The sequence below is a fragment of the Phoca vitulina genome, unplaced genomic scaffold (assembly GCF_004348235.1).
Source record: "Phoca vitulina isolate PV1807 unplaced genomic scaffold, GSC_HSeal_1.0 scaffold94, whole genome shotgun sequence".
In the NCBI taxonomy this organism is placed as follows: Eukaryota; Metazoa; Chordata; class Mammalia; order Carnivora; family Phocidae; genus Phoca; species Phoca vitulina.
The window spans coordinates 3,008,116-3,034,201 of NW_022589797.1; the positions used below are offsets into that span (position 1 = coordinate 3,008,116).

General features: G+C 40.7%; 2 protein-coding genes and 2 non-coding genes across 5 annotated transcripts in view; 3 read left to right on the forward strand and 1 right to left on the reverse strand.

Moving 5' to 3' along the window:
• The window catches only part of UBAP2 (ubiquitin associated protein 2), a 128,285-nt gene that overhangs the window by 92,690 nt on the left and 9,509 nt on the right, over positions 1–26,086 (forward strand). For both annotated transcript variants that reach the window (XM_032396916.1, XM_032396915.1), the window contains exons 10-18: positions 3,569–3,636; positions 6,664–6,853; positions 12,469–12,682; positions 15,180–15,454; positions 16,065–16,234; positions 17,736–17,949; positions 21,137–21,176; positions 24,024–24,207; positions 25,151–25,220. In XM_032396916.1, the coding sequence (XP_032252807.1) occupies positions 3,569–3,636; positions 6,664–6,853; positions 12,469–12,682; positions 15,180–15,454; positions 16,065–16,234; positions 17,736–17,949; positions 21,137–21,176; positions 24,024–24,207; positions 25,151–25,220 (1,425 nt within the window). The remainder of the gene's footprint in view (positions 1–3,568; positions 3,637–6,663; positions 6,854–12,468; positions 12,683–15,179; positions 15,455–16,064; positions 16,235–17,735; positions 17,950–21,136; positions 21,177–24,023; positions 24,208–25,150; positions 25,221–26,086) is intronic.
• On the reverse strand, positions 1,667–3,544 carry LOC116627201 (U6 snRNA-associated Sm-like protein LSm3). The gene has a single exon (XM_032396918.1). It carries the CDS (start codon positions 2,044–2,046, stop codon positions 1,741–1,743), a length of 306 nt encoding a protein of 101 aa, XP_032252809.1. The 5' UTR covers positions 2,047–3,544; the 3' UTR covers positions 1,667–1,740.
• LOC116627214 lies at positions 6,974–7,056 on the forward strand. Its single transcript, XR_004298450.1, has one exon. It is a non-coding gene; the product is annotated as a small nucleolar RNA SNORD121A (small nucleolar RNA).
• On the forward strand, positions 23,294–23,375 carry LOC116627217. Its single transcript, XR_004298451.1, has one exon. It is a non-coding gene; the product is annotated as a small nucleolar RNA SNORD121A (small nucleolar RNA).

Here is a 26,086-nt window from a genome sequence, read left to right on the forward strand (position 1 = left end):
CCCCCTCAAATAAATAAAAATAAAATCTTAAAAAAAAAAAAAGAATGAAAAAGGCCTTTATTCAAATTGTAGCTGAGCTGACCTGTTGACTTTGAGTGATGCATCTTTCCTTACTGAGCCTTCTCTTTTCTATCAGTGTAATGAATATCATTGTCCTGCCTAACTTTCTGTTAATTGTTCTGTGGGTCAGATGAGGTTTTTCAATGAATGTTGTTAACAAGCAGTTCAAATGTACACCTATAGAGATTAATATTCTGGAGAACCCATATTATATCACAGTATAATTTGTAATTAGTGAAAAGAATTAGCATAGGAAATTTGGATGTCTTTTCTCAGAAATTAACAAGAAAATTTAAGACTTTTCTGAGATTATATAAAATAATGGTGATTGATCCATGAGTAAACATGGTGCAAATTGAAAATTCCTTGTAGAGCTTAGAACAGTAACTATTGGAGCGCCTGGGTGGTTCAGTTGATTAAGTGTCCGACTCTTAGTTTTGGCTCAGGTCATGATCTCAGGGTGGTGAGATCGAGCCCCGCATCGGACTCCACATTCAGCAGGGTGTCTGCTTGAGATTCTCACCCCCCACCCCCTGGCCCCTACACTTTCTGTCTCTCAAATAAATAAGTAAATCTTTAAAAAAAAAAGTCAACAAAAACAGCAATAACTACTAACCCTTCCCTCCCTACTCCTTTTTTCCCCTTTAATTTCTCCATAATTAATTTCTGCGTTCAGCATAGGGCTCAAACCTACAACCATGAGATCAAAGAGTTGCATGCTCTACTGACTGAGCCAGCCAGGCTGCCCCTAAGGGCAGCCACTTTAAATAATTTTTATGTATTTTCGTCTGTTATTTTTCTTTTTACAAATTTTAAAATGTGTGTGTCATTTGAAATATGAGAATGCTTTTTACATAATTTTTTAAGATTTTATTTTTTTATTTTTTATTTTTTTTATCAAAAAAGGAAACCTCAAATTTAATTTAAAGGAAAAAAATCAGAAATTGTCTGAAAAAACAGAACAAATCAATTCCTGAAAAAAAGTTCTGCATCTTGCACATTTATTGAAAGGGTTGGAAAAAAATTAAAATGCCCTTTAGCTTAAGAATTTTTTAGTTATCGGGGCGCCTGGGTGGCTCAGTTGGTTAAGCGACTGCCTTCGGCTCAGGTCATGATCCCAGGGTCCTGGGATTGAGCCCCGCATCGGGCTCCCTGCTCCTCAGGGAGCCTGCTTCTTCTGGAGCCTGCTTCTCCCTCTCCCTCTGCCTGCCGCTCCACCTGCCTGTGCTTTCTCTCTCTGTCTCTCTCTCTGTGTCAAATAAATAAATAAAATCTTTAAAAATAATAATAATAAAAAAAAGAATTTTTTAGTTATCCGCAAATCAACTCATTTCAGGAGTGGAAGAATCCTTGGTCATTTCTTAATATCAAATTTTACACAGGTTTCTACATTTATTTATTTATTTATTTATTTATTAATTAAAGATTTTATTTATTTATTTGACAGAGAGAGAGATAGCTAGAGCAGGAACACAAGCAGGGGGAGTGGGAGAGGGAGAAGCAGGCTTCCTGCCAAGCAGGGAGCCCGATGTGGGACTCGATCCCAGGACACTGGGATCATGACCTGAGCCGAAGGCAGACGCTTAACGACTGAGCCACCCAGGCACCCCACAGGTTTCTACATTTAAAGAGGCAATCATACAAAAGCTCCTATATTCCACACATGATAAATTCTTTGTTTCAGCCAACTCTTAATGGAGGGGCAACTAGTACAACACCATCTCCCTGGACAAAAAGCATTGGAATATTCCGTTTTGTTGATTTATATATCTCTTCGTATGTTTCCTCATCAATTTCTATAGTCACAGTTTCTTCCACATCTCCCAATATCATATTTAAATGCTGATCATAAGCAGGTAGTCTGCCTCGAAGCTCTCTGTCATTTCTCATTTTCACATAAATTCGCTCATCCAGGCTGAGCCTGATGAGATCCAGGGGCTCTTCTACGGTGTTGGTAGTTTGTTGCTGGTCCATGTTGTCCGCCATGTTTCAAACCCTGCGCCCTTTCCCCAAGATTCTGTTTTTAAGTAGCTTCTACATGCTTGAGGCTTGAACTCACGACCCTGAGATCAAGAGTCACATGCTTTACTGACTGAGCCAGCAGTTGTGCCTCTCCTTTTTTTAGACGATAGAGAAGGAGGAAACCATTTAATTTTCTTTATTCTGCCAGGGTTAAATAGGATGTCAGTAATTAATGTGGTTCTCATTTGCTTTGAACTGATTAATATTTTTGTGGCTTTGGATCTACTCTACCATTGCTTTTCAGTTACTCCTTTATTGCTTTTCTCTGTGTCTTATAGAATCTTACATATTAAATAGAGTTAAGGCAAAAATGGATTCCTTGGGAGCTCTATAAGATACTACCTTGGAACAGGGTGCAGTGAACGCCCTTCTTGTTGAAACAGCAATCTATTCAGCACTTTTTATTTGTTTTTATAGATAATGAGCACCTACTGTCTGCTCTGTCCCTGCCAGAATATTAATATGTGAGTCAACCTGATTTTTATACAGTGTTTCAGAGTTTGAGACTGTTAGAGTTGATAAGTATTATAGCAGCCTTTTTGAAAAGAATTTTCTGCGATTTCTGACATTATCTCATTAGGTCAACATTTTTCAGCCTTTAATAGCTCATACTCTGCTTTGAAAATGTGAAAAGAGCCTACCTTTCAATAATGTGAGTTGAGGTTTCAAAAAATCTTATCCTGGGCGCTTTAAAACTTTGAAAGGGCATTTAGACCATATGTATAAATCTAAAATAATTGTATTCACTGAACAAAGCCAGACCAAAAAAAATGTGCATATTTTAAAATTCCACTTAAAATTCTAGAAATTACAACACTTTTATCTACAGTGACAGAAAACACATTGGTGGTTTCGTGGGGACTAAGGTAAGTGGTAGGAGGGATTGATTACATAGGGACTGGAGCAAACTTTTGGGGTAGTATGTTCATTGTCTTGATTTTGTGATGATTTCATGGGCATATTCATATGATAAAATTTCAATTATTTGGTTTGAGCATTTGCAGATCATTGAATGTGATATAACCTCAACAAAGTTGTTTTTATACAAAAACAGGGAAACCTATGACTTAATAAAAAAGAAACACAGATTACTGTTAAAATACTGAAACTATCTGTTTTGGGGGAAAGAAAATGTCAATTTTTTGCCCTTTTTCAAACGTTTGGCATTTGTGGTGGTTTTAGTGGTATTCTCATTTTGTGTAATGTCAAATAGAGTAGTGTGACTAGGACTTGAACCCTGGTCTGACTTGACTTCATTCTTTCCCTGATGTGAAATCCTTTTTATGGGTTTGCCAATCTAAAATTACCTTCACTTGAAGAATATTACTTGTCATGATCACTTAATGTATTTCCTTTCTTTCAGACTACTTTTGGGTGAAGTATAATAAGAGTACTGGTGACTAAAATTGTCAGGAATTTGATACATTTCTGGTTTTATGTTCTGTAAAATAAAAGCGAAGTATTTTTTTTATTCCTTTCCAAACAGCTTTCTGAAACAAAGGTCTTCACTGCCTCAGCTGTTCCAGCAGAGAATCATGTCACACCTGGGCAAAGGTAAACAATTTCTTTCACCTTTTGTTTGTTGTTCAAAGCATAATTTAAATTTCTTGCTCAGGAAATTTGTTTTGGGTCTTAGGTCTCTGTTTTTTTCCTTTGCTTGAATCTCTTTCTGTTTTTACCTTTTTCCCTTCTAAGATTTTGTTTTATCCCTAACCTTTGTGAGCTGACAGAGCCTCCATCATTTTCTAATTTATTATATCCTCTGATGAATTAAAATAGCGATTATGTTTCTGATTTGTTATCATTTGTGATAGATATTATGTTAAACCTATTTTATTTATTTTTAAAGACTTTTTTTTTTTTTTAAAGATTTTTATTTATTTATTTAACAGAGATAGAGAGCACAAGTAGGCAGAGCGGCAGACAGAGGGAGGGGGAGAAGCAGGCTCTCCGCCGAGCAGGGAGCCTGATGTGGGGCTCAATCCCAGGACCCTGGGATCATGACCTGAGCCGAAGGCAGCTGCTTAACTGACTGAGCCACCCAGGCGCCCCTAAAGACTTTTTTTTAAAAGTAATCTCTAGCCAATGTGGGGCTCAAACTCACAACCCCAAGATCAAGAGTTGCAGGTTCCACTGACTGAGCCAGCCAGGCTGGCTTAATAATATTAAGCTTATTTAATAATTTTAAACTTATTTAGTGGTTTTTCTTTTTTACTTTTATAAATATATTGTTTTTTGACAGATGAACCTAATACCAAATATCCTTTGGTTTCTGTGTATAGTACCATTTATTTAGATCTTTTAAGGCTAATACAAACTTCTCATTTTATATGGGCTGTACTAGTTTTTTTTGTTTTTTTAAGATTTTTATTTATTTATTTGACAGAGAGACAGCGAGAGAGGGAACACAAGCAGGGGGAATGGGAGAGGGAGAAGCAGGCTTCCCGCCGAGCAGGGAGCCCGATGTGGGGCTCGATCCCAGGACCCTGGGATCATGACCTGAGCCGAAGGCAGCCGCTTAACGACTGTGGGCTCTACTAGTTTTCATCTAGTCTCTTAGATTACAGAAAAGGAAGGAATTTTCAGAAAAATAGAAACATTATTAGTATGTACAGAACTGAATTTTTTTTTTTAAAGGTTTTATTTATTTATTTAACAGAGAGAGACACAGAGAGGGAACACAAGCAGGGGGAGTGGGAGAGGGAGAAGCAGGCTTCCCGTGGAGCAGGGAGCCCAATGCAGGGCTCGATGCCAGGACCCTGAGATCATGACCTGAGCCGAAGGCAGACGCTTAACAATTGAGCCACCCAGGCGCCCCCAGTACTGAATTCTTGAAAAGCGTTTATTTACATCCTAGTGTCTACAATAACTCAGAAAACCTTTGATTATGGTTTCAAAATGCAATGATCTAGGAGGATGAAAGCCTTTCTATGTATGACCCCTGAGAATTGAAGGAAATTTTGAACCTGACACGCTTAATTTCCTGCTAAACGAGATGGTTATAAGACTTCATTATAGGGAAATAAAAATGAACAAAGGTTTTGTGAATTGCTCAGAATTTATTGAATGGATATAACTTCCTTATTGTATTCATTACTCAATTTCATAGGATCATTTTCATTTAAAAAAATGTCCCCTCCCCTACTCACTGAAACAGGAGGGAAAGGATGGGATCAGAGGTCACAATTGGGCATGGGAGGGCAGTTTTCAAAAAAAAAAAAGAAATAGACTTTAATGGTTATTTTTCAGAAAACAGTGTTGTAGTGTTTTTAGGTGAATATCCTGTCAGTCTTTTAGAATAGAACGTCCTGTGTTTTTTCTGATAATGTAGCTTTTGAGATAGGTTATATGTAATATAACTACCCTGGATTTATATCCCTGGAGTTAGGATATCATAAGTTAGAACAATTACCTCGGGATCCAAAATACTAGTCTGGGACTTCAACCTGGTTATGGGAAAGTAAGAGTGGGTAGTACATAAGGAGAGGAAGTCAGGCCTAGGAACTTCACTCTTTATCAGATATTAGTGGGCCGTGAATTATTTGACCTTCCAGAATCTGCCTCACCTGCGTGGTGAACATTTCAGACAGGAAAACTAACTGGAAACTGGCCTTTGAGAGGGTTTAATGGAGCAAATTACCATGTTAGTTAATCTTGAGCACCTTGCAGTTCTGTGGAGAAGAGTTAGTAGCTTACTCACATATCAGGTAGTATAGATCTAGAAGATTAGTTCTTCCTCGTGCTTTTAGGTTTTCATGCCATGATACCTCTTCTTCTGGGGACATTACAAGAGTTGTAGTTAACAGAGTATTTGTGCATTTTTTTATATTTTGCGCATTTTTTCCTCAGTATTTTTTTTAAGATTTTTTTTTTTTTATTCATTTGACAGAGTGAGCGAGCGAGTGTGCGCAAGTAGGGGGAGCGGCAGGGAGAGGGAGAAGCAGGCTTGATGTGGGCTCGATCCCACCTGAGCTGAAGGCAGACCCTTAACCAACTGAGCCACCCAGGCGCCCCTTCTTGAATATTTAAGAGAGAAAATTTTTGGAGATTTATATAAACTTATAGCTTAGAATGCAGAACTCACTGGGATATTTATGATAAATGGGAAACTGCTTGAATTGTCTACTATGACTGTGGTTCTCATTCTCCCACAGTAGGAATTCACTTTCCTTGAGGCAAGTTTAAGAAACATTGGTTCTGAGTAATGAAGGGGGGAAAATATTTTACAGAAAATAAGCCAAACTTTAGAAAATTGTTTATTTACTCATTTGCTCCAGGTTTTCAAATCAGTTATTACTGTGCTATTTCTGTGGAACTGTCTTGATGCACCTTTTCATTTCACTTCTCTGCCAAGCCCTGCTTTAGTCTCTGTGGCTTTGTATGTTGTTGTTTTTTTGTTTTTTGTTTTGTTTTCTTTAGTTAATGCTGTCCTCTTGGCTCCTTTAAACTCCAGTTTCCAAAGATTTTCCTCACTTAGATTATTTTTTAACATGAATTTATTCTATATTGATTCACTTCTCAAATTCATTATTGATAAGATTTGCTTTTGACTCGTTCCTCATTTGCTTTTTGTCTGCTTAGCATTGATCTGGTAGCCTTGCTCCAGAAGCCTGTTCCTCCCAGTCAAGCCTCAGAAGTCAACTCCTTTGAAACTTCCCAACAGCAGGGCTTTGGTCAAGCCCTTGTCTTCACAAATTCTCAGCACAACAATCAGATGGCACCAGGGACTGGCAGCTCCACTGCTGTCAACTCCTATTCTCCTCAGAGTCTGGTAACTCGCTTTTATTTTAGTATGGGATTTGAAGGAATGTACCCATAAGCAAATGTATTCTAGAATGATACATGCCTTATAATTATTTTCTAAACATAAACATATCTACAGTAGATTTCAGTCCAGAAAACAATGATGTGATAATTTCCAAGCACATATCTGATGATGCCATGTGGAATTCAGCTACTCTGAGTTTTCTGGACAAAGATAAAAAATACTTCTTTATGATTAGTTGAAATCTTAAGTCGTAATCACTGAGGCATCCTTATTAATAATTTTTATCTTGGATTTTGTTTGAAAGTGTACTTATGACATTAAAATTTTCATTTGTTTTCCAATTTAGTTAAATGCAAATGTTTGTCAGAATTAGCTTGCTAAAATCATGCTAAAACAGTTCTTTCCAAGTCTTCTTAGGTGCTTATATTTTTGGCAGTTCTTGTTTTGTTATTTGTAAAATTTAGTGTACTTTTTCTTAACATGCTACTCTAGTGGAGGCCCTTATAATATGGATGTGTTTTCATTAAAACGGGCACCTACTGCTTGTATATCTGGCTTTAACTTCCTGTGAGAATTTAGCTCCTAACAGAAAGGACTCCAGGAACTGGTAGAGAAGGATATGAAGATAGGCTGATGGGAATAAAATCTTAGAGCATAGAATGTCAAGCAATGTAGCTGCATAATGGTGAACTGAAGGCCCTAACTGTAGGCAGTTCTCAGTTGGCAGTGGGGGTGGGGGGAGGGGTTGGAATACCTCCATATACAGATGCACAGCTTTCACTAGTGGTAATTATTGGTTCACTTGCTGTGTTTTACTTGAAATCTATGGTTGAGAAAGAATTTCTTATGAATATGATACTATCTTTTCCCCCTACTCGACTCAAAAATCATTTGCTGAACCCTAATAAAATGGAGAATGAAATATGTAAACTTTTCATTGCTGTCTTATACTCTGCACAGACACATCATGTCATAACTGGCTTGGTAACTTGGCATTTTTAGTGTCATTGATGATTATGTATGAGAGGGTGTCCATGCTTGAAGTAGGAAAGCCCAGGGCTTGATGCTGTCTCTGTTTTGAGAGGGTAGTAAGGTCTAATAATACCCTCAAGCTTTGTTTTTTATTTTGTTTTTTAATTTAATTTTTTTTAAGTAATCTCTACACCCAGTGTGGGGCTCAAACTTATAACCCTGAGATCAAGTGCTGCACGTTCCACCGACTGAGCCAGCCGGGCGCTCCAGTACCCTCACATTTTGATTGAACCATTCCTGTCCTTTCCCCTTGCCTTTCTGTCTGCTGCTGGTATGCTGATGTAATGTCTAGGCTGAGCTGCTGGGATCTTAGGACACTCAGAACATAGGTAGGACACGAGGAGGGTTTTTTTTGCTTGTTTTTTTCCAACAGTGCCTTCAGGGGTGTTGCCTTTGATAATGAACAACACCTTGAGAAACTGGAACAGATACTGTTTAGCGTATTACAACAGTGGTGCTCAATCTACTGTACTTTTATAATCAGTGGGGAACCCCTTGAGTAAATTAACAACAGTAATAATAATAATAAAATAATGCCGGAGTCCACATAGACCAAATAAGTCAGAATCTTGGGATTGCAAGTTGGGCACTTGTGTATGTTTGTGTATATGTGAGTGCATGCATATTGGTGTATCAATACACACATTGTTAAAGCCCCCATTGACTGAAATGTAGGTGAAATTGAGAAGTCCTATGCTAAGTGTTAATGTGAAGCAAAGCGCTAGTCCTTGATTCAGTGATTTCATTGTGTTGCAAAGCATGCAGAAAATGCATTTGATGATATTAGCTGATGCAGGATAGAGATCAGAAGAATCGAAGTATCATCGTGGAAGCCTTTACTGAACAAGGGGGCTTGAACTGGATTTTGGTGGATTTGTAGCAGCAGAAGAGCACGTGTTTTGGACAGCATGAGGAAGGGTTCTGGAGTAGTGATAAATGTTAGCAGATTCTGTGATTGATGTGCAATAACTGCTTACAACCTAATGTTTTGCTCAGATTGGAGAATTTGAATTTCCTTAAAACAACTGGGATACTCCATGCCTTTGGATATTGTTAACAGAAATAATTATTTCAACTTTCTGTATCTGATCTCTTAAGAGAATGCAAGTCATTTCTGTTTTTGACCTTTTAAATGGTTTCAAAAAGTTGTGTTTTGTTTTTTAGATTTTATTTATTTATTTGAGAGAGTGAGACAGAGAGAGAAAGCACGAGAGTGGGGAAGGGCAGAGGGAGAAGTATTTTCCCCACTGAGCGGGGAGCCTGATGCAGGACTCGATCCTGGGACTCCGGGATCATGACCTGAGCCGAAGGCAGATGCTTAACTGACTGAGCCACCTAGGTGCCCTTAAAAAGTTCTTTTTTGATAAATATCTTTTCAGAAACTGAAGGATCTTGATATGTAAAAATGCAGTTGATCTACCACTGTGTTCACTAGCCAAGGCTTTCATTCTCCTTGGGTCCTGTTTTTTGTTTTTTGTTTTTTGTTTTTTTTAAAATTTTGATGTAGTCCCAGTACTTTATTTTTGCTTTTGTTTCCCTTGCCTTGGGTGATATATCTAGAAAAATATTGCTCTAGCTGATGTGAAAGAAATTACACAGCCTATGCTTTCTCTAGGATTTTTATGGTTTCAGGTTTCACATGTAGGTCTTTAATCCATTTTGAGTTTATTTTTGTGTATGGTGTGAGAAAGTGGTCCAGTTTCATTTTTTTGCATGTGTCGTTCTCATTGGCTCTTGGTATCTGACCTGACAGGATAGATGGAGGAGGTGTAACATTTTCTTTTGGATACTTACTTAAGGAGCGTATTTGGTGTTCTTAGTCATCAAAACAACTTGAAATAAATGCAGTGGTGCCCAGGGTATTGGCCCAATACACAAGGTACCTCATGTGTAAATCATTATCTGATTTTAGAATATTAACTTTTTTTTTTTTTGGTTTATGCAACTTTATTGAAGAAAAATAAATCAATTACTAGCAGAGCTATTAGTTGATCACTCATCCATTGACAACTTGCATCATTTATTCAGTGCTATATTAAACAGTGTATTGGAAGATAGATTAACTAATAGCTCCAAGCCTCCTAACAATTTAAATGAGAATTATAAAATGTTTGAGACCCTATTTTGGAATACAAAGGGTGTTTGACTTCCAATTTCCATTCTCTGTAGAACGAGAACAGGTCATTCCTTTATTGACAGGCATAAAATACATCACATTTTCTGTTCTGCTGATGCTATAAATTCAATACCAGTTCTCCAGCCACATCAGTTACGAGCATAAAGTATATCATGTAACCTCAAATCTCTAACAGTGGAAGGCTTAAAAAAAGACTGGATGCTAGAATAATGCTGCTTCCTTTGATGTGACAACTGAGCACCCATCTCCCTCTCCCTCAGATGATTTCTTCAGCATGTTAGAGCAGTGAGGAATGGTTTTAGTCTCATAACCAGGTCAGAGTGAAGACATTGGCCACATAATACACATGCTCCATTTTTAAAAAAATTCTGAATCTTGGGCAACTGTTCTCTTGTAACTACTTTACAGTTTCTAAAAGCAGTTATTGTCCAAAGCTGGAAGAAGTTAAGTCTTCTCAGATGAGCATGTGAATGAATGGAGGGAGGTAAACAAAAAATTAAAAAAGATGAGGTCTGATAGGGGAGCAGCCGGATAAGAAAATCAAAAAAGCAACAGTAATTTAAAGTTTATTCCAGCTATAATGCAGGTTATTCTGACTTTAAGGTAGCATCACATGGCATACTTCTGAGTCCATTCCCGAGATACTCTGTTGTACTTATCTCTGTCTGTTTTATAGATCCGTGCAATCTCTGGCACTAGGGGGTCATCTGGGTTTGGATCACATAGCAGTGAACAAATGGATAAAAGAACTTTAGAAATAGTTAAAGCAGGAGACCACTGTGATCTTAGAATATTGAGACAAATGCTGCCATTACTGTTAATATTTGGATGATAAATTCTTTTTTTTTTTTTTTTTTTAAAGATTTTATTTTTTATTTATTTATTTGACAGAGACAGAGATAGCGAGAGCAGGAACACAAGCAGCGGGAGTGGGAGAGGGAGAGCAGGCTTCCCGCCGAGGAGGGAAGCCCGATGTGGGACTCGATCCCAGGACCCTGGGATCATGACCTGAGCTGAAGGCAGACGCCTAACGACTGAGCCACCCAGGCGCCCTGGATGATAAATTCTTGTTGTAAATGCAACCTTAGGTGATTTGAAGGGGTAGTCTGTAGGAAATGAATTGTCAAAAAGAATACACCGCCTTGGTATGGGCTGTCATTAGGTCCCATAATTGTGGCTTGCCAATGAAACACATCATCCCCAACTGGACCTGCAGAACATGGTGCTGGAGGGTCACGGGCCAAATCACTAAGTTCCTTATTAATCCGTTTCAGCGCCATAGTCTGTGCTTTTCGTCTGGCTCCTCACTCTCTCGGTGTGTGCTCAAAGGTCCAGCCAAAACTCTTGATTATCCGGGCGGCAGAGAAGGATTGTCTCTTCGTCTCACACCGGCTCTGCCAGACACAGGCACCTGGCTGGCCAGTGGGCCGGCCTCCCTTCCCTTCCCCTAGCCGTCCACACCCACGCGTACAGAGGGGCCGAGGCCTCCCTCAAGCTACGGCCTTGGCCTCCTCCCCACGCGGCAGCTCAGAATATTAACTTTTTAAGTAAGTGCTGCAACCTGCAGTTAACTTTGTAGGATGACATTGCTGAGCCATTCACCGATGAAACTTACAAACATGATTACTGTTGTTGCATACATTAAGAAAATACTGTATTTTTGTTTCTCAAGCTTGTGTTTGTCATTGAATTCATGGTATTTATCTTTATAAAAAACAGTAGTATTTTGTTTGTGAATTTGTGACACCACTTTTAAAAAGAAAGCAGTGTCTTTTTGTTTTTTAAGATTTTATTTATTTGATGGGGCGCCTGGCTGGCTCAGTCAGTTAAGCGGCTGCCTTCAGTTCAGGTCATGATCCTGGGGTTCTGGGATTGAGCCCCGTGTCGGGCTCCCTGCTCATCAGGGAGCCTGCTTCTCCCTCTCCCTCTGCCCGCTGCTCCCCCTACTTGTGCTCACTCTCTGTCAAATAAATAAATAAAATCTTAAAAAAAAAAAAAAAAATATTTTATTTGTGAGAGAGAGAGAGAGAGCACAATTGGGGGGTGGATGAGCAGAGGGCGAGGGAGAAGGAGACTCCCTGCTGAGCAAGGAGCCCAATGATGACACGGGGCTCAACCGCAGGACCTTGGGATCATGACCTGAGCGAAAGGCAGTGGCCTAACCAACTGAGCCCCCCAGGTGCCCCAAAAAGAAAGCAATGTCTTAATATCCAGGGAAAATATTCTCCTTCCCTTTAACTTCTTATATCAGAATCCAGAAGGATTGCTGGATTTAATCAGATTTTGTTATATAGTAATATTTTCATGTAGGATCTTCTCAGGTGAGTCTTATTGATTCACATGTTCTAGGTTATAGTTTTAAAAATTCTTATGAAAATACTTGATGTGTTTAAATTCTGGAGTAGAGATTTGTATTGCTGAGGATTTTTGCTTTTTTTTCCTTTTAAAGTCATCCGTCCTTGGTTCAGGATTTGGAGAGCTTGCACCTTCCAAAATGGCAAACATCACCAGCTCCCAGATTTTGGACCAATTGAAAGCTCCAAGTTTGGGCCAGTTTACCACTACCCCAGGTTCACAGCAGAATAGTACAAGTCCCCCCACAACCACTTCTTCTTGGGACCTCAAGCCCTCAACTTCCCAGTCCTCAGTCCTTAGTCATTTTGGTAAGTATACATTTTCTGTGGTGGTTAGCCCCTAGTGAGGACATGCTAAACATTACGAGAGTGTGTTGAATTGTGAACAGTAATGTGGAATTTGTCCAGAGATGTTTCTTTTTAATAGAATTTCTGTGGTGTTTGTGAATTAAATCAGATAGCTTTGTATTGTATAAATACCTGCATTTATTTGTTGTTATCAGTAGTGGTAGTGGTAGTAGTACATATCTTGAAGAGATGTTCCAAAGCATGGTAAAGCCCTACAAATATAAGGAAATAACACTTTGAGTAAATGCCTGGACAGAATTTTCTAAGCTCTATTATAATATTGTGGGGACAGAGTTGGGATGTGGAATTTTAAATCACACCCTCTGGGTTGCTTTCTCATTTTAATATTTGTATGTATCTATCATAATTTGTGCCAGCCTTATTGTCAGTGGTTTATAATATAAAGGCACCATATGTAAGTTGGATGTTTTCTAAACTATACTCCCAAAGATTTTGTGACATTAAAACACCCATTTTCCACCAACATACACACGCCACACTGTATTAAGGAATAGCAGAGGGTTATTAACCATAGTGTTGGTTTCCTAGGCATGTTTATGTTTAGGGCTTATTAAAAGACATGGAATCACGTTTCTATCCTGAAAGAAACAGTTTGTTGTTAAGGAAGTATCTGAGACTACTGCCAAATTTGGAGTCATGTCTACCAAGGAAATTCATTAGAGCCTTAATACTCAAAGTTTTTTTTACTGGGGAGCTGGTTATACATAAGTACCCTCTGCCTAGTACATAACAATATTCCAGATTCCCAGTAGGAAAGCAAGTGTTCACCGTAAACCACCCTGTACAAACATTAAAGGTGTAGAGAGTCATTTTTATCTGATAAGAGTGCTTGGCAACCTTTGCCTAGAATATATTAAAATACTGTGTTTGCAGACACTGGCCAAGAGCCAGTTTAGCAAGGTGGCATTTCTGATGCTAGTTGTAGTCCTGTGTTACCCTTTTTCTGCAGACCCACTGCAGTGGGTGATAAGAGTTTTTAGATTTGTACATGCTATTTCTATATTCTTTATAAATCCTACCTGTTTACATATGCCTCTAATATAAAGTCCAAAAATAGACTCATCTAAGATGGAAATATACCAAGTCATGGGTTGGCAAAACTTCAACTGGATTTGTCACCTGTTTTTGTAAATGACATTTTATTGGAACACAGCCATGACCGTTCATTATGTATTGTCTTATAACTGGTTTCAGTCTACAAAGGGAGAGTTGAATAGTTGCTAACAGATGGCCTTCAAAGCCTAAAATACATACTACCTGGCTCTTTGCTGGAAAAAATTGCCCACTTCATTATGATTTGAAAATCATGTAGACAAAGGGCTAGCTTCTTTTATAAAGAAGAGTAACTAAAAATAAAGGAGACTAAACAAAGTAAAAAAAAAAAAATGGTCAAAGAGGTATTGTCAGAGTTCATAGGCAAAGAATACTGGAGTATATGAAATGATGCCTCATTGAATTTATATCATTTTAAATTGCACCTTTTATGCCATTTTCCATCATTCAGATTAGGAAGGATAAAAGTTGTTGGTATCACAGCATATTAAAAAGTGTGTGTTCTATCTTTTGTAAGAATTTTGAAGTGTTTGTATAATTTAAAATAGAGTTGTTCTTTGAACCAGTAACTCTTCTAGTTGTTGATCCCACAGGTATATTTGCACTTGAGCAAAATGTCTTACATAAAGATACATTCATTGCAGCACTGTTTTTCTTAGCAAGATATTGGAAAACCTAAAAGCCTGTTAATACAGTACTGGTTTTAAAAATCGATGCCTCTGTACACTGGATTACTGTGTGGCCATAAAAATGAAGTAGCTCTTCACATGTTAATATGGAACAATTTTTGAAAACCAAATGGTTTGTGAGGAAGCTATATATATAATGTGTGTGTGTCTGTGTATGTGTGTTTTGAAACAGTATCTCTGAAGATATTCAAGAAACTGGGTACAATGTCTGCCTCTGTGGAGTGAATCTGGAGATAGGGTTGAAAGGGTGATTTATAGTCCTCATATACTTTTTTTTACCTTTTGGATTTTGTAATATCACATTAGTTACTGAAAAACAATAATTTTTAACAGTTTTGTTAAGAAATCCATAAAGCAACAAAAATATATTTTTCTCTTAGCTAAAGGCCAAATGTGTAGCAACTCCATGCTCTTTTACCCACCCCATATGTCTTAATGTAAACTATGTCTCCTCTCTGCATAAGAAATGATCTGTAAACCCATTCAGGCATCCTTTTCCATTTATCGGATACCAGTTATAATAGATCACACACACCCCCAACTTAGGGGACTCATGTAGAAGGTTGTTGGGAGAAACAAGTGGTAACTACAACCTTTCACTCTCAGTCATATTGGAAGACGGAGCTCTAAGCCCACGTTCCTAAATAATTGATTGTTGCTTACTTTCCCTCCCTCCCCCTTTACATATTTCATAGACTTCAAATCTCAGCCTGAACCATCCCCGGTTCTTAGTCAATTGAGCCAGCGACAGCAGCACCACACTCAGGCCGTTGCTGTTCCTCCTCCTGGGTTGGAGTCCTTTCCTTCCCAGGTAAAACTGCGAGAGTCAACACCCAGAGACAGTACCTCCACTGTGAACAAACTTTTGCAGCTTCCCAGCATGACTGTAGAAAACATTGCTGTGACTACCCACCAACCACAGTCTAAACACATCAAACTACCGAAGCGGCGGATGCCTCCAGCTTCTAAGGTCTGTTCTCCATCCAGAAGTCACAGGCCCAATGGTGGATGTATTTCAACATTTAGCTCAAGGGTTGGGTTAGTAAGTCTCAGAAACGGTGTCATGGTATTTTTTTTCAAGCACATAGCTTACTGCTTAATGAGGAATCGGCCATTTCTGAGTGGCTGGGCTAATATGAGAGGGAATGGTTTTGTGTTGGAGACAGAGACTGTTCATTGAAATTACAGGATCTGGGTCAGAGAATCTGCTGGTCTTGTGTATTTACCTGCGTCTCGTAGATAGAGAATAAGTGGTTCTTTGACTAGATAATGCTTTCAGCGATGGCCCGCTCTCCTCCCTTCTCTCACCCACCACCACCCAGCCCGCCCCCATTTCTTCGGCCTCTGCTCTAAGGAGCAGTTGGTGGCACTGACCATTCTGCTGTTAACTTCTCATTTTTCTTTTCTCTTCCTTTTTTGAAATATCCTATGCCTTTTTCCTTCTTGTGGATGTCTTGCACCTTGTTCCTCCGGGGTGCCAGTAGTGCTTTGGGAAGCCAGTACTCGTTTGGCTCTGTTAGAGGCCTCTGGGACGTGGGATCTCTGATCTCTGTTCCTGACGTGATGGCTCTGTTTTTCAGATCCCAGCTTCTGCAGTGGAAATGCCTGGTTCAGCAGATGTCACAGGATTAAATGTTCAGTTTGGCGCCTTGGAATTTGGATCAGAACCTTCTCTCTCTGAATTTGGATCAGCTGCAAGCAATGAAAATAGTAACCAGATTCCCATCAGCTTGTATTCGAAGTCTTTAAGGTACACGACTTACTATTTCTCTGGCTTTGACTGAATTAAGCCCTTTGTTGGCAAAGTAAAACAAAATAGAGCCTAAGAAATCACCTGGTGGAGACAGTACACCCTGTGGTGGTAAGTTTGTGCACCCATGACTAGTATCTAATTCCAGAACTTTTCTTTCATCACACTAAAAAGAAACCCTGTGCTTGTTAGCAGTCACTCGCAATTTCCCCCTCCCCTCATCCTCTGGCAGCTAATCCTCTGTCTCTGGATTTGCCTATTTTGATACTTCATAAAGCAAGAGTCATGCAGTATGTGGTCTTTTGTGTCTGACTTCTTTTATGTGGCATAGTGTTTTCAAGGTTCATCCATTTGTAGCTTGTATGCATTTTATTTCCGAATAGTATTTCATTGTGTAGATATATCACTTTTTTTTTTATCCGTTCATTAGTTGATGGACATTTGGATTGTTTCCACTTTTTGGGTATTAAGAATCATGGTGCTGTGAACATTCATTTACAAATTTTCTGTCCTTTCAGTTCTTCTGGATATAGACCTAGTAATTGCTGGTCCTATGGTAACCCTTATATTAACATTTGAGGAACCAGGAAACTTTTTTCATAGTGGCTGTAGCATTTTACATTCCTCCCAGTAATCTCTGAGGGATACACTTCTTGTACATCTTTGCCAACACGTATTTTCCTTCAGTGGAATGTTTCGTAGGTAGAGGATCCCAGATTTTAGATTTTATTAATTTTTCTACTCCCCAGAACTAAAAGCTGATATTTGCTCTTTCTAAAAATGGTTTCACTGGCACCTGGATGGCTCAGTCAGTTAAGTGTCTGCCTTCAGCTCAGGTCATGATCCCAGGGTCCTGGGATCGAGTGCCACATCAGGCTCTCTGCCCAGCGGGGAGCCTGCTTCTCCCTCTCTCTGATTGATTGATTGATTGATTGATAAATAAATAATAAATAAACAAATAAATAAAAATAATAAATAAATAATAAATAAAATCTTAAAAAAAAAAGTGGTTTCAGACTTCTGGGTTCCTTACAGAGTCTTAAGGATTCTTTTTTTTTTTTTTTTTTTTAAAAGATTTTATTTATTTATTTGAGAGAGAGAATGAGATAGAGAGAGAGCATGAGAGGGGGGAGGGTCAGAGGGAGAAGCAGACTCCCTGCTGAGCAGGGAGCCCGATGCGGGACTCGATCCTGGGACTCCAGGATCATGACCTGAGCCGAAGGCAGTCGCTTAACCAACTGAACCACCCAGGCGCCCGAGTCTTAAGGATTCTTAAAGATGTCCCTCTGCCTGTCATTTAAATTAGGTGGGTCTGATTGGGAGTGGAGGGGTGTTTTGAATATGCATCCTTTTAATACAGTTAAAGGATGCAGTAGTACAAATGTGTAGGTACAGACATGTTTATTTAATTTATAGTATGGCAGTAAAGTGATGAAATAGTTCTTGATGAACCCATGTAAAGTGACACAAAGTTATGTCTAAATCTTTTTATTCTTTCTAGTGATTCTTTGAATACCTCTCTACCAATGACCAGTGCAGTACAGAACTCCACCTATACAACTTCAGTTATTACCTCCTCCAGTCTGACCAGCTCATCACTGAGCTCCACTAGTCCAGTAACAACGTCTTCCTCCTATGACCAGAGTTCTGTGCATAACAGAATTGCATACCAAAGCTCTGTGAGTCCATCGGAGTCAGCTCCAGGAACCATCACGGTAATTGGTCTTTTCAGGTTTCTTCTTGTAGGAAATCCTGTTTGGAGGGTCAGTGTTTAGTTTGGGAAATTGAGGGTTTTAGATGAGATTTTCTTTTAGAAAGAAAGAACTTTTAGAAAGAAAGAAAGAAAAGGCTAACCTTTTTAAGATTTTCTTTTATTTATTTTGTTTTCTTTTATTTATTTTTTTCTTTAAGATTTTTTTTTTTATATTTGACAGAGAGAAAGCACAAGTAAGCAGAGCGGCAGGCAGAGGGAGAGGCAGAAGCGGCCCCCGTGCTGAGCAGGGAGCCTGATGCGGGGTTTGATCCCAGGACGCTGGGATCATGACCCGAGCGGGCACTTAACCAACTGAGCCACATAAGTGCCCCAAGATTTTATTTTTATTTATTTTATTTATTTATTTATTGTTACCATATAATGTATTATTTGTTTCAGGGGTACAGGTCTGTGATTCATCAGTCTTACACAATTCACAGCGTTTACCATAGCACATAACCTCCCCAGTGTCCGCCAAGATTTTATTTTTAAGTACTCTCTCCACCTAACATGGAGATCGAATTTACCAACCTGAGATCGAGAGTTGCATGCTCCACCAACTGAGCCAGCCAGGCACCCCCTAGAAATTGGCTAACCTTTTGGGGCACCTGGGTGGCTCAGTCGTTAAGCATCTGCCTTTGGCTCAGGTCATGATCCCAGGGTCGTGGGATGGAACCCCGCATCGGGCTCCCTGCTCGGCGGGAAGCCTGCTTCTCCCTCTCCCACTCCCCCTGCTTGTGTTCCCTCTCTCACCGTGTCTCTCTCTGTCAAATCAATAAAATCTTAAAAAAAAAGAAATTGGCTAACCTTTCTTATAGTTTGTTGAGTTTACTAATAGTGGGCTGTGGTGTGAAATCTGCATTTTAAGCACCCATACACAGGAGTGTATGAGTGGACCGAGAAGCTTAGTATAAGGATAGCGTAAGGATACATCCCAAATTGTCCATAGTGCTTTGCATGGGAATGTGGGGTGGGCGTGGGGGGGAGACACAATGGACCTATAGTCTTATTTGTAATATTTTAGTTTCCTGAAAGGCAGAGGTGTTCAAGCATTACTAGTGAGAGCTACTTTTTAAAAAAATTTATTTCAATCTTTTATTTAAATTCTTGTCACCGTATATGGTAAAATTCTGTAGTAGTTCATTTAAATTAAATAAACAATTACAGTTTTAGTTCCTCAGACGTACTAACCACATTTTAAATACTCAGTATTGGGGCAACTGGGTGGCTCAGTCAGGGTCCTGGGATTGAGTCCTGCATTGGGCTCCCTGCTCTGCGGGGAGCCTGCTTCTCCCTCTGCCTGCCGCTCCCCTTGCTTGTGCTCTCTCTCTCTCTCTGTCAAATAAATAAAATCTTTAAAAAAAAGGAAATAAATGCTCAATATCTATAGTGGCTACAGTATAGGGACACACACATGTCCGTATAGATTATTCCCTTTATTGCAGAATGTTTCCTTGTACAGTACTGGGCTATAGTTTCTAAAACATAAATCACACAGTGTGCTGTCCGAGCTTCAGTGTATGTCATCTGCTCAGCTTCTCAACTCCAGCCCTAATTTCACCTATGGTATGCTGCTTGCTCATGTCATTACTCACCTCATTTCTTGCTTGGCTAGTTGAACTGAGACCCTGCAATTTCTGATCTCTCCTGACCATTTGGTATTTCTTTACTTCTGCTCTCACCATTCTTCTGCCTAGAATTATCCACACCCCAAATAATGTAGTTCCCATGTTGTATCAGTTTGTCCATTGTGTTTTTCAAGGGCGCCTGGGTGGCTCAATCGGTTAAGCCTTCGGCTCAGGTCATGATCCCGAGGTCATGCAGGGAGCCTGCTTCTCCCTCTCCTCCCCACTTGTGCTGTCTCTCACTATCTCTGTCTAAAATAAATAAAATCTAAAAAAAAAAAATTTAAAAGTGATTTTCAAGGTGGGATAAAATATACCTAAGGTCTGATGGCTGCTCTTTTTCTATTACCCCTTTTTATTCTTTCTGTTTGGTGTGGTTTTGAAAGCACTTCTTTGGATGTTGCCATTTGTGCTGTTTTGGATGTACATGCTCAGTGTTATGTCTATGTATTTAGTGTGTAGTGAACCCTAGTTTAGAGGGAGGCAGAGAGTAGAGTTTTGATTGTTCTCTACCTATCTGTATATATTGGTAAGGTATATTGTGTTTCCCTTTACCTGACCTCAGTCTTTTTTTTTTTTTTTAACTGTGAGCATACTAGTTTTTTTTTTTTTAAGATTTATTTATTTATTTGACAGAGACACAGCGAGAGAGGGAACACAAGCAGGGGGAGTGGGAGAGGGAGAAGCAGGCTTCCTGCCGAGCAGGGAGCCCTCGATCCCAGGACCCTGGGATCATGACCTGAGCCAAAGGCAGACGCTTAACGACTGAGCCACCCAGGTGTCCCCAGTCTTTTATTTTAACTCATTTTTGGTTTTCTCCCTCTCAAAGTTCTAATCTTTTATAGTCTACATTTCTTGTATATAACTTCATATTGTTTTAAAGAAAAAAATTGTAAATAACATTTCTTGAACAGAAATTGTACTGGAGGGGCACCTGGGTGGCTCAGTCATTAAGCATCTGCCTTTGGCTCAGGTCATGATCCAAGGGTCCTGGGATCGAGCCCCGCATCGGGCTCCCTGCTCAGCGGGAAGCCTGCTTCTCCCTCTCCCACTCCCCCTGCTTGTGTTCCCTCTCTCGTGCTCTCTCTCTCAAATTAATAAAAAAAAATCTTAAAAAAAAAATTGTACTGGATTTGGGTTAATACAGAGGCACCATCTCTAAGGTTTGTCTTTTTCCTTAGTAGTTTTTTTTTTTTTTTTTTTAAGATTTTTTATTATTTGAGAGAGAGAGACACAGAGATAGCAAGAGAGAGCACGAGCGGGGAGGAGAGGGAGAAGCAGGCTCCTCGCTGAGCAGGGAGCCTGCTTCTCCCTCTCCCACTCCCCCTGCTTGTGTTCCCTCTCTTGCTGTGTCTGTCAAAATCTTAAAAAAATAAAACAACCAAAAACCAAACAGAATAAAACAGGCCATCGTTTCTTGACTGATCTATACTGCATATGTTTCTGGCTAAATTCCAACAGAAATTTAGCTAAGTTGTCATTTGGTTTTGTGGGTTTACTTACTTTCTTTTCCTTTCCTTATAGAATGGACATAGTGGTGGTCGAAGTCAGCAGACAATAGACAGTAAGTACATAAACTAACCATTCTTGTTTTGGCTGGTGGAAATCAAACAGAAAAAGAGTATAGCTAATATGATGGGGAAAAAAACGGGCCAGTGACTAATTATGCAAAAATAGTCCTTTTGCATTTTTTCTGGTAGTTACTTGTGATCCATCACATTGGCATCCTTTCTTTGGCAGGGTTTACAAGTTCAGCTAGAGATTGCCATGTGAGTAGGTTGTAGCTGTTGGTATTATGAGAAATATCATAACTACAGTAAGAAGGAGGTAATAGCCTCATATCACTCTGTTCTAGTCAACTGCACCCCAGGTGTAGATTGTGGTATGGATTTAAAAGATGCTTTGCTTTGAGGTAGAGGTTCCAGTATTGTCATAGAGCTCTTCAATACTGGGAAGGACTTTTTTTTTTTAAAGATTTTATTTATTTATTTGCCAGAGAGAGAGAGCACAAGCAGAGGGAGCAGCATGCAGAGGGAGAGGGAGAAGCAGGCTCCCCGTTAAGCAGGGAGCCTGATGTGGAACTCGATCCCAGGACCCTGGGATCATGACCTGAGCTGAAGGCAGCTGCTTAACCGAATGAGCCACCCAGGCATCCCCTGGGAAGGACTTTTAAAGCAAAAATTTGGTGTGCTAGTTCAGGAAGGACATGCTCATTGCCTTCAGGATCTAGTGGACTGTTGCAAAGAAGAGAGGTCAAATGCTCTTCACTTATAAACATGTGGGGAAAAAAAATGAGGTTCTCCCTGCCCCCGATTCTAGTAAGCTCAGTGATCTCTAGAGTTGGTGTACGTGAATCTCTGTTAGTTGTTTCTTTCCTTTGTTCTTGGCTTGGTTATCTGTGATTGTTAATGATGATTTTCATTCTTTATTCAGTAAGGCAAATGGGTATCACTATTGGGTAGAGAAGCCAGAAGGACTTTTTTTTTTTTTTAAGATTTATTTATTTATTTATTTGATAGAGCACAAGTAGGGAGAGGGAGAAGCAGGCTTCCCGCCAAGCAGGGAGCCTGATGTGGGGCTCGATCCTGGGACCCTGGGATCATGACCTTAGCCAAAGGCAGACACTTAACCAACTGAGCCACCCAGGCGCCTCGGACTTTCCTTTTATTTAGGATTTTTGGTAGTGTGGACATGGAATTTCATCAGTCCAAGAGGGGGCCTCAGTTGGAATTAAAGTGACATTTGTGATTTACTCAGAATTGGTTTTGGTATTGCTGGGCTGCCGGAGCTGTTTGGAGATAACGTTGGTAGCTATGAGAACTTCTGATGTCAGAGGACATTCTCATTCCATAAGCCTTGGTGGCAAGTTTCTTTAGTACAGGCATGAGATTGAGAACACATAGAGGTGTCCTCGATTATTTGGAGATTTTTTGTTGTTGTTTTCAATTATCTCTACACCCAACCTGAAGCTTGAACCCACAACCCCGAGATCAGGAGTCACACGCTCTACCAACTGAGCCAGCCAGGCGCCCCGATTATTTGGAGATTGTAATTAATTTTTTTAGAGGTCGAGGAGGGGCAGAGGTGGGGGGCGGAGGGAGAGAGAATCTAAAGCAGGCTCCACACCCAGCTTGGAGCCCAGTGCAGGACTCAATCTCACAACCCTGACATTATGACTTGAGCTGAAATTACGAGTTAGGTGCTAAACCAACTGAGCCACCCAGGCACCCGTATTTGGAGATTTAAAATGAGATAGTGAGAAGTGAAATGTCTGGAAAACATAGTGTGCATTTCAGATAGGTTTATCCTCCATCTGTATCTTACTTCCCACGCTTCTCCCTCTCCCCGCCGTTCTTTGAGAGGCCTCTTCTGAACTTGTTATCAGTGTGACCCAAGACCTAGGGAGGTAAGTTATGGGTCTGAGTTTTGGGTCAGGGGCATCTGTGGTGTTTTCTTCTGGTGTCTGTAACAACAGGTATCATGTTTGGAATAGACTGTCAGTAAAAAACAAGCCTCTAGACTATAAGGACTCCTATAAGAATGGGCCAAGTTGTGTGTTGACCGGTCACTCTTGCTATCTGTGTTTGTTTTCAAATCATCCTTCTTTTTAGATACTAGTACGTTTTTCATTCGGTTCCCAGGGAGTCCTGTGGGTGGGTAAACGTTACTCGTCCTTCCTAACTGGAAAAGACAATGATGCTTTATATCCAAGCACATATCCGAGTTACATGTGTGGATAGAACTAAAACTGAGTCTTTTCTGCAGCTAGGATTGATCATATTTATGTTCTTCTGGAAGCCTAATAAGCTCCTTCATGTGCTCTGAGGGTTTTGTTTGTTTAAGGAAATGCTCACTCTGCCTGTGAAAGTGGGTGTGGACAGTGGCTTTTAGATATCTGTAACACCCCACACTCTGTGTACCCTGGGCTCTCAAACCCTGTTTGCCCTGAATTGGCTGTGAGCTTTCCCAGGTCAGCCTGATTTAATACTGACTTGATAGAAGCAAATACCTAACTCTTTGACGGTCTTGCCTACCAGATTTGTACTATCCCTTGTGCCTTTTGAGACAAATTTGCCTCACATTGTAATCCTGTGTATCAGTCTCAGAGCCTCTTGCCCTTTCTAGTGCAGCTCAGGGTTGGGTTCCTTTAATTAGGGGAAGTATGTCCACGTTTTAGGACAGTTTAGGGTTGGTTAAAAAGCTATCATTTCCTATTCTTGGCCAAGTCCTATTTGTCTTACCTTCACATGTCAGTTTTATTAGTCGTATTGGACAGAAAATGCTTGTGCATTTTCCCCGGGGAATGTAACTTTGTATGTTTCTCAAACCGATCCTGATGTGTTATAAGACATTGAGCATATTTTAGATACTTATGATTGGTTCTGGACCTAAACCTATCTGTTTCTTACAGCTACTTCATCCGTTCCAGCTCCAAAGACAACAGATCCTCCCTCCGCCCTCCCATCTGTGGGCTCCCTGCCCAGCACCACTTCCTGCACTACGCTTCTGCCCTCTGCGTCTCAGCACACTGCCACTTTGCCCTCCATGTCCCAGCCTGGTGACCTGTCCAGCAGCCCCCTCTCTCAGCTTAGCAGGTATGGAGAAAATAAGGGCCCAAAATGAGAGGCACACTGGGGTGAAGTCCCAAACCGTTACAGAAGGCAGTGACAATGAACAAAACCCTCTTGTTGCCCGCAGCACGATGGCCTGGTCTTCAGCAGTAATGTGTCAGTGTGTAGGGTTTGGCTGGGCGTGGTCTCAGAAGCACCAGATGTGTAAACCTTGCCTACTTGTAATGCCCCTGCTGTCCCAGAGCACTGGGGCCCCTGGGAGTGGGCGGCTGGGGAGTCGCTGCTGCCCCTCTTCTTGGACCCCTGAGGAGTGTGCCCTGAGCCTGGCCTCTCCTCTCAGCTCTGGGCTTGGGTCCCTGTGATGTGAAGTGAGAACGATGTTTGGTTTTTGAGCAGGTCTTTCACTTGCTCTTGTTCTGGCTTCAGAGGTTGAATTATTAGAACAGGGTGTAGGATAATGGATTTTGTTTGGTCCTCATCCTGTGTCTTTGGAGTAGAGTATGTAGAGTATACATACTCTTCCCCCCCTTAGCTAGGAATAAAAGTCTTTGGTTTGAATTCTTGATTTGATGGGAAGTCAGGCCCTGGCTCTGGCATGGGGGTGGTGGGGGTTTGAACGTAGGAACTTTCTTCCCTCGCACACAGATCGAATGGGGTCTCTGTGGCTGACAGTGTTCTTAGTGCAATCCTGTTCTTACTTTTTACAGTCTAAAGAGCAAATGATTTTAGTTGGCTGAAGCTGGCTCTGGAGGTTTCCCAGGCCATGATATCCCAGATCCTCATGGTGAATGACCCTTTAGATCATTTCTAACCATCCCAGCACCTGGTCTGGGCCCCCAGGTGATGATGAATGATGGGTGTGAAGCCAGGGCTCATCTTGGAGGGATGGGGCAAACCTGGACACGTGGGCCTCTCCTGTGGGGTGACTCGGTGGGGCGGACACATGGTGCTCTGTTTTGTCTTCTAGTTCACTCTCCAGCCATCAGAGCAGCCTCTCCTCTGCACACGCAGCGCTCTCCTCCAGCACATCACACACAGTAAGTGTCTTCTCGGTCCCATCATCCCCCACCCTGCTCAGCGAGCTCGGCGGAGCTTAGTCCTGTGCAGGTGGAGCTTTGGTTTGTGGGTTTTGAATGTCTAAGATAATCTCAAATTGCTTAGATGTATTACCTCAGTCTAGGCATGTGGTTTGATGTGTTGATTTTCCTAGGCACCATGGAGGACATCTTGCTTCCTAAACTGGTTAGGGGCTGGATTTGTTCCTAAGCACTCACTGAGCTCCTTGTTTATTAGAGGAGCCTTTTGAACCCACTCTGGGGTTGGTCATGTTGAGGTGTTTGAAGTAGGCTCATTGCTAATTTCGGTTTGTGCTCCACCCGAAGTCAAGTTAAATCAAGAGCATTGTTCTAGATTACCTTCTGTTATTTTGGGAAGGCCATTGTAGAGAGAATGTTGGGAGGGAAAAGTGAGAGCTTGTGTGAGGACTAGCTGTCTTTTGCCACATGCACATGTCTCTCTCTCTCAGACTCCCAGCCCTGGCTCTTAGCCCTGTCAGTGTAACTGCATTCCAGTTTGTTGGTGGTCATGGGGACGTTCCTCGTTGTGGCATCAGGTTTTCTGTCCACTCCTCCTTCGTGCCATCTCAGGCCATCCTCCCCAGCTCAGAGGCAGACTTTGCGAAGGTTGATAATGAAGAGGGAAGCCTGGAGTGTAGAGAGTCAAGCATGGAACTACAACTGGGGTGCCAGTTGGCAAGCATCCTGGTGTGCTAAAGAGTAACCCTGGGTGATGGTTATCAAAGTGTGGCTTCTCAAGGTGCGGAGCTGGGGGCACAGTTTCAGTGGTGGGTCTGTACAGCTTGTGGGCGGAGGAATGAAAGGTGGTGAGATGGCGAAGAGGCAGG

Bases quoted from the DNA above. Each gene is read 5' to 3' on its own strand.
- LOC116627201 (XM_032396918.1), bottom strand. From the start codon at position 2,046: ATGGCGGACAACATGGACCAGCAACAAACTACCAACACCGTAGAAGAG.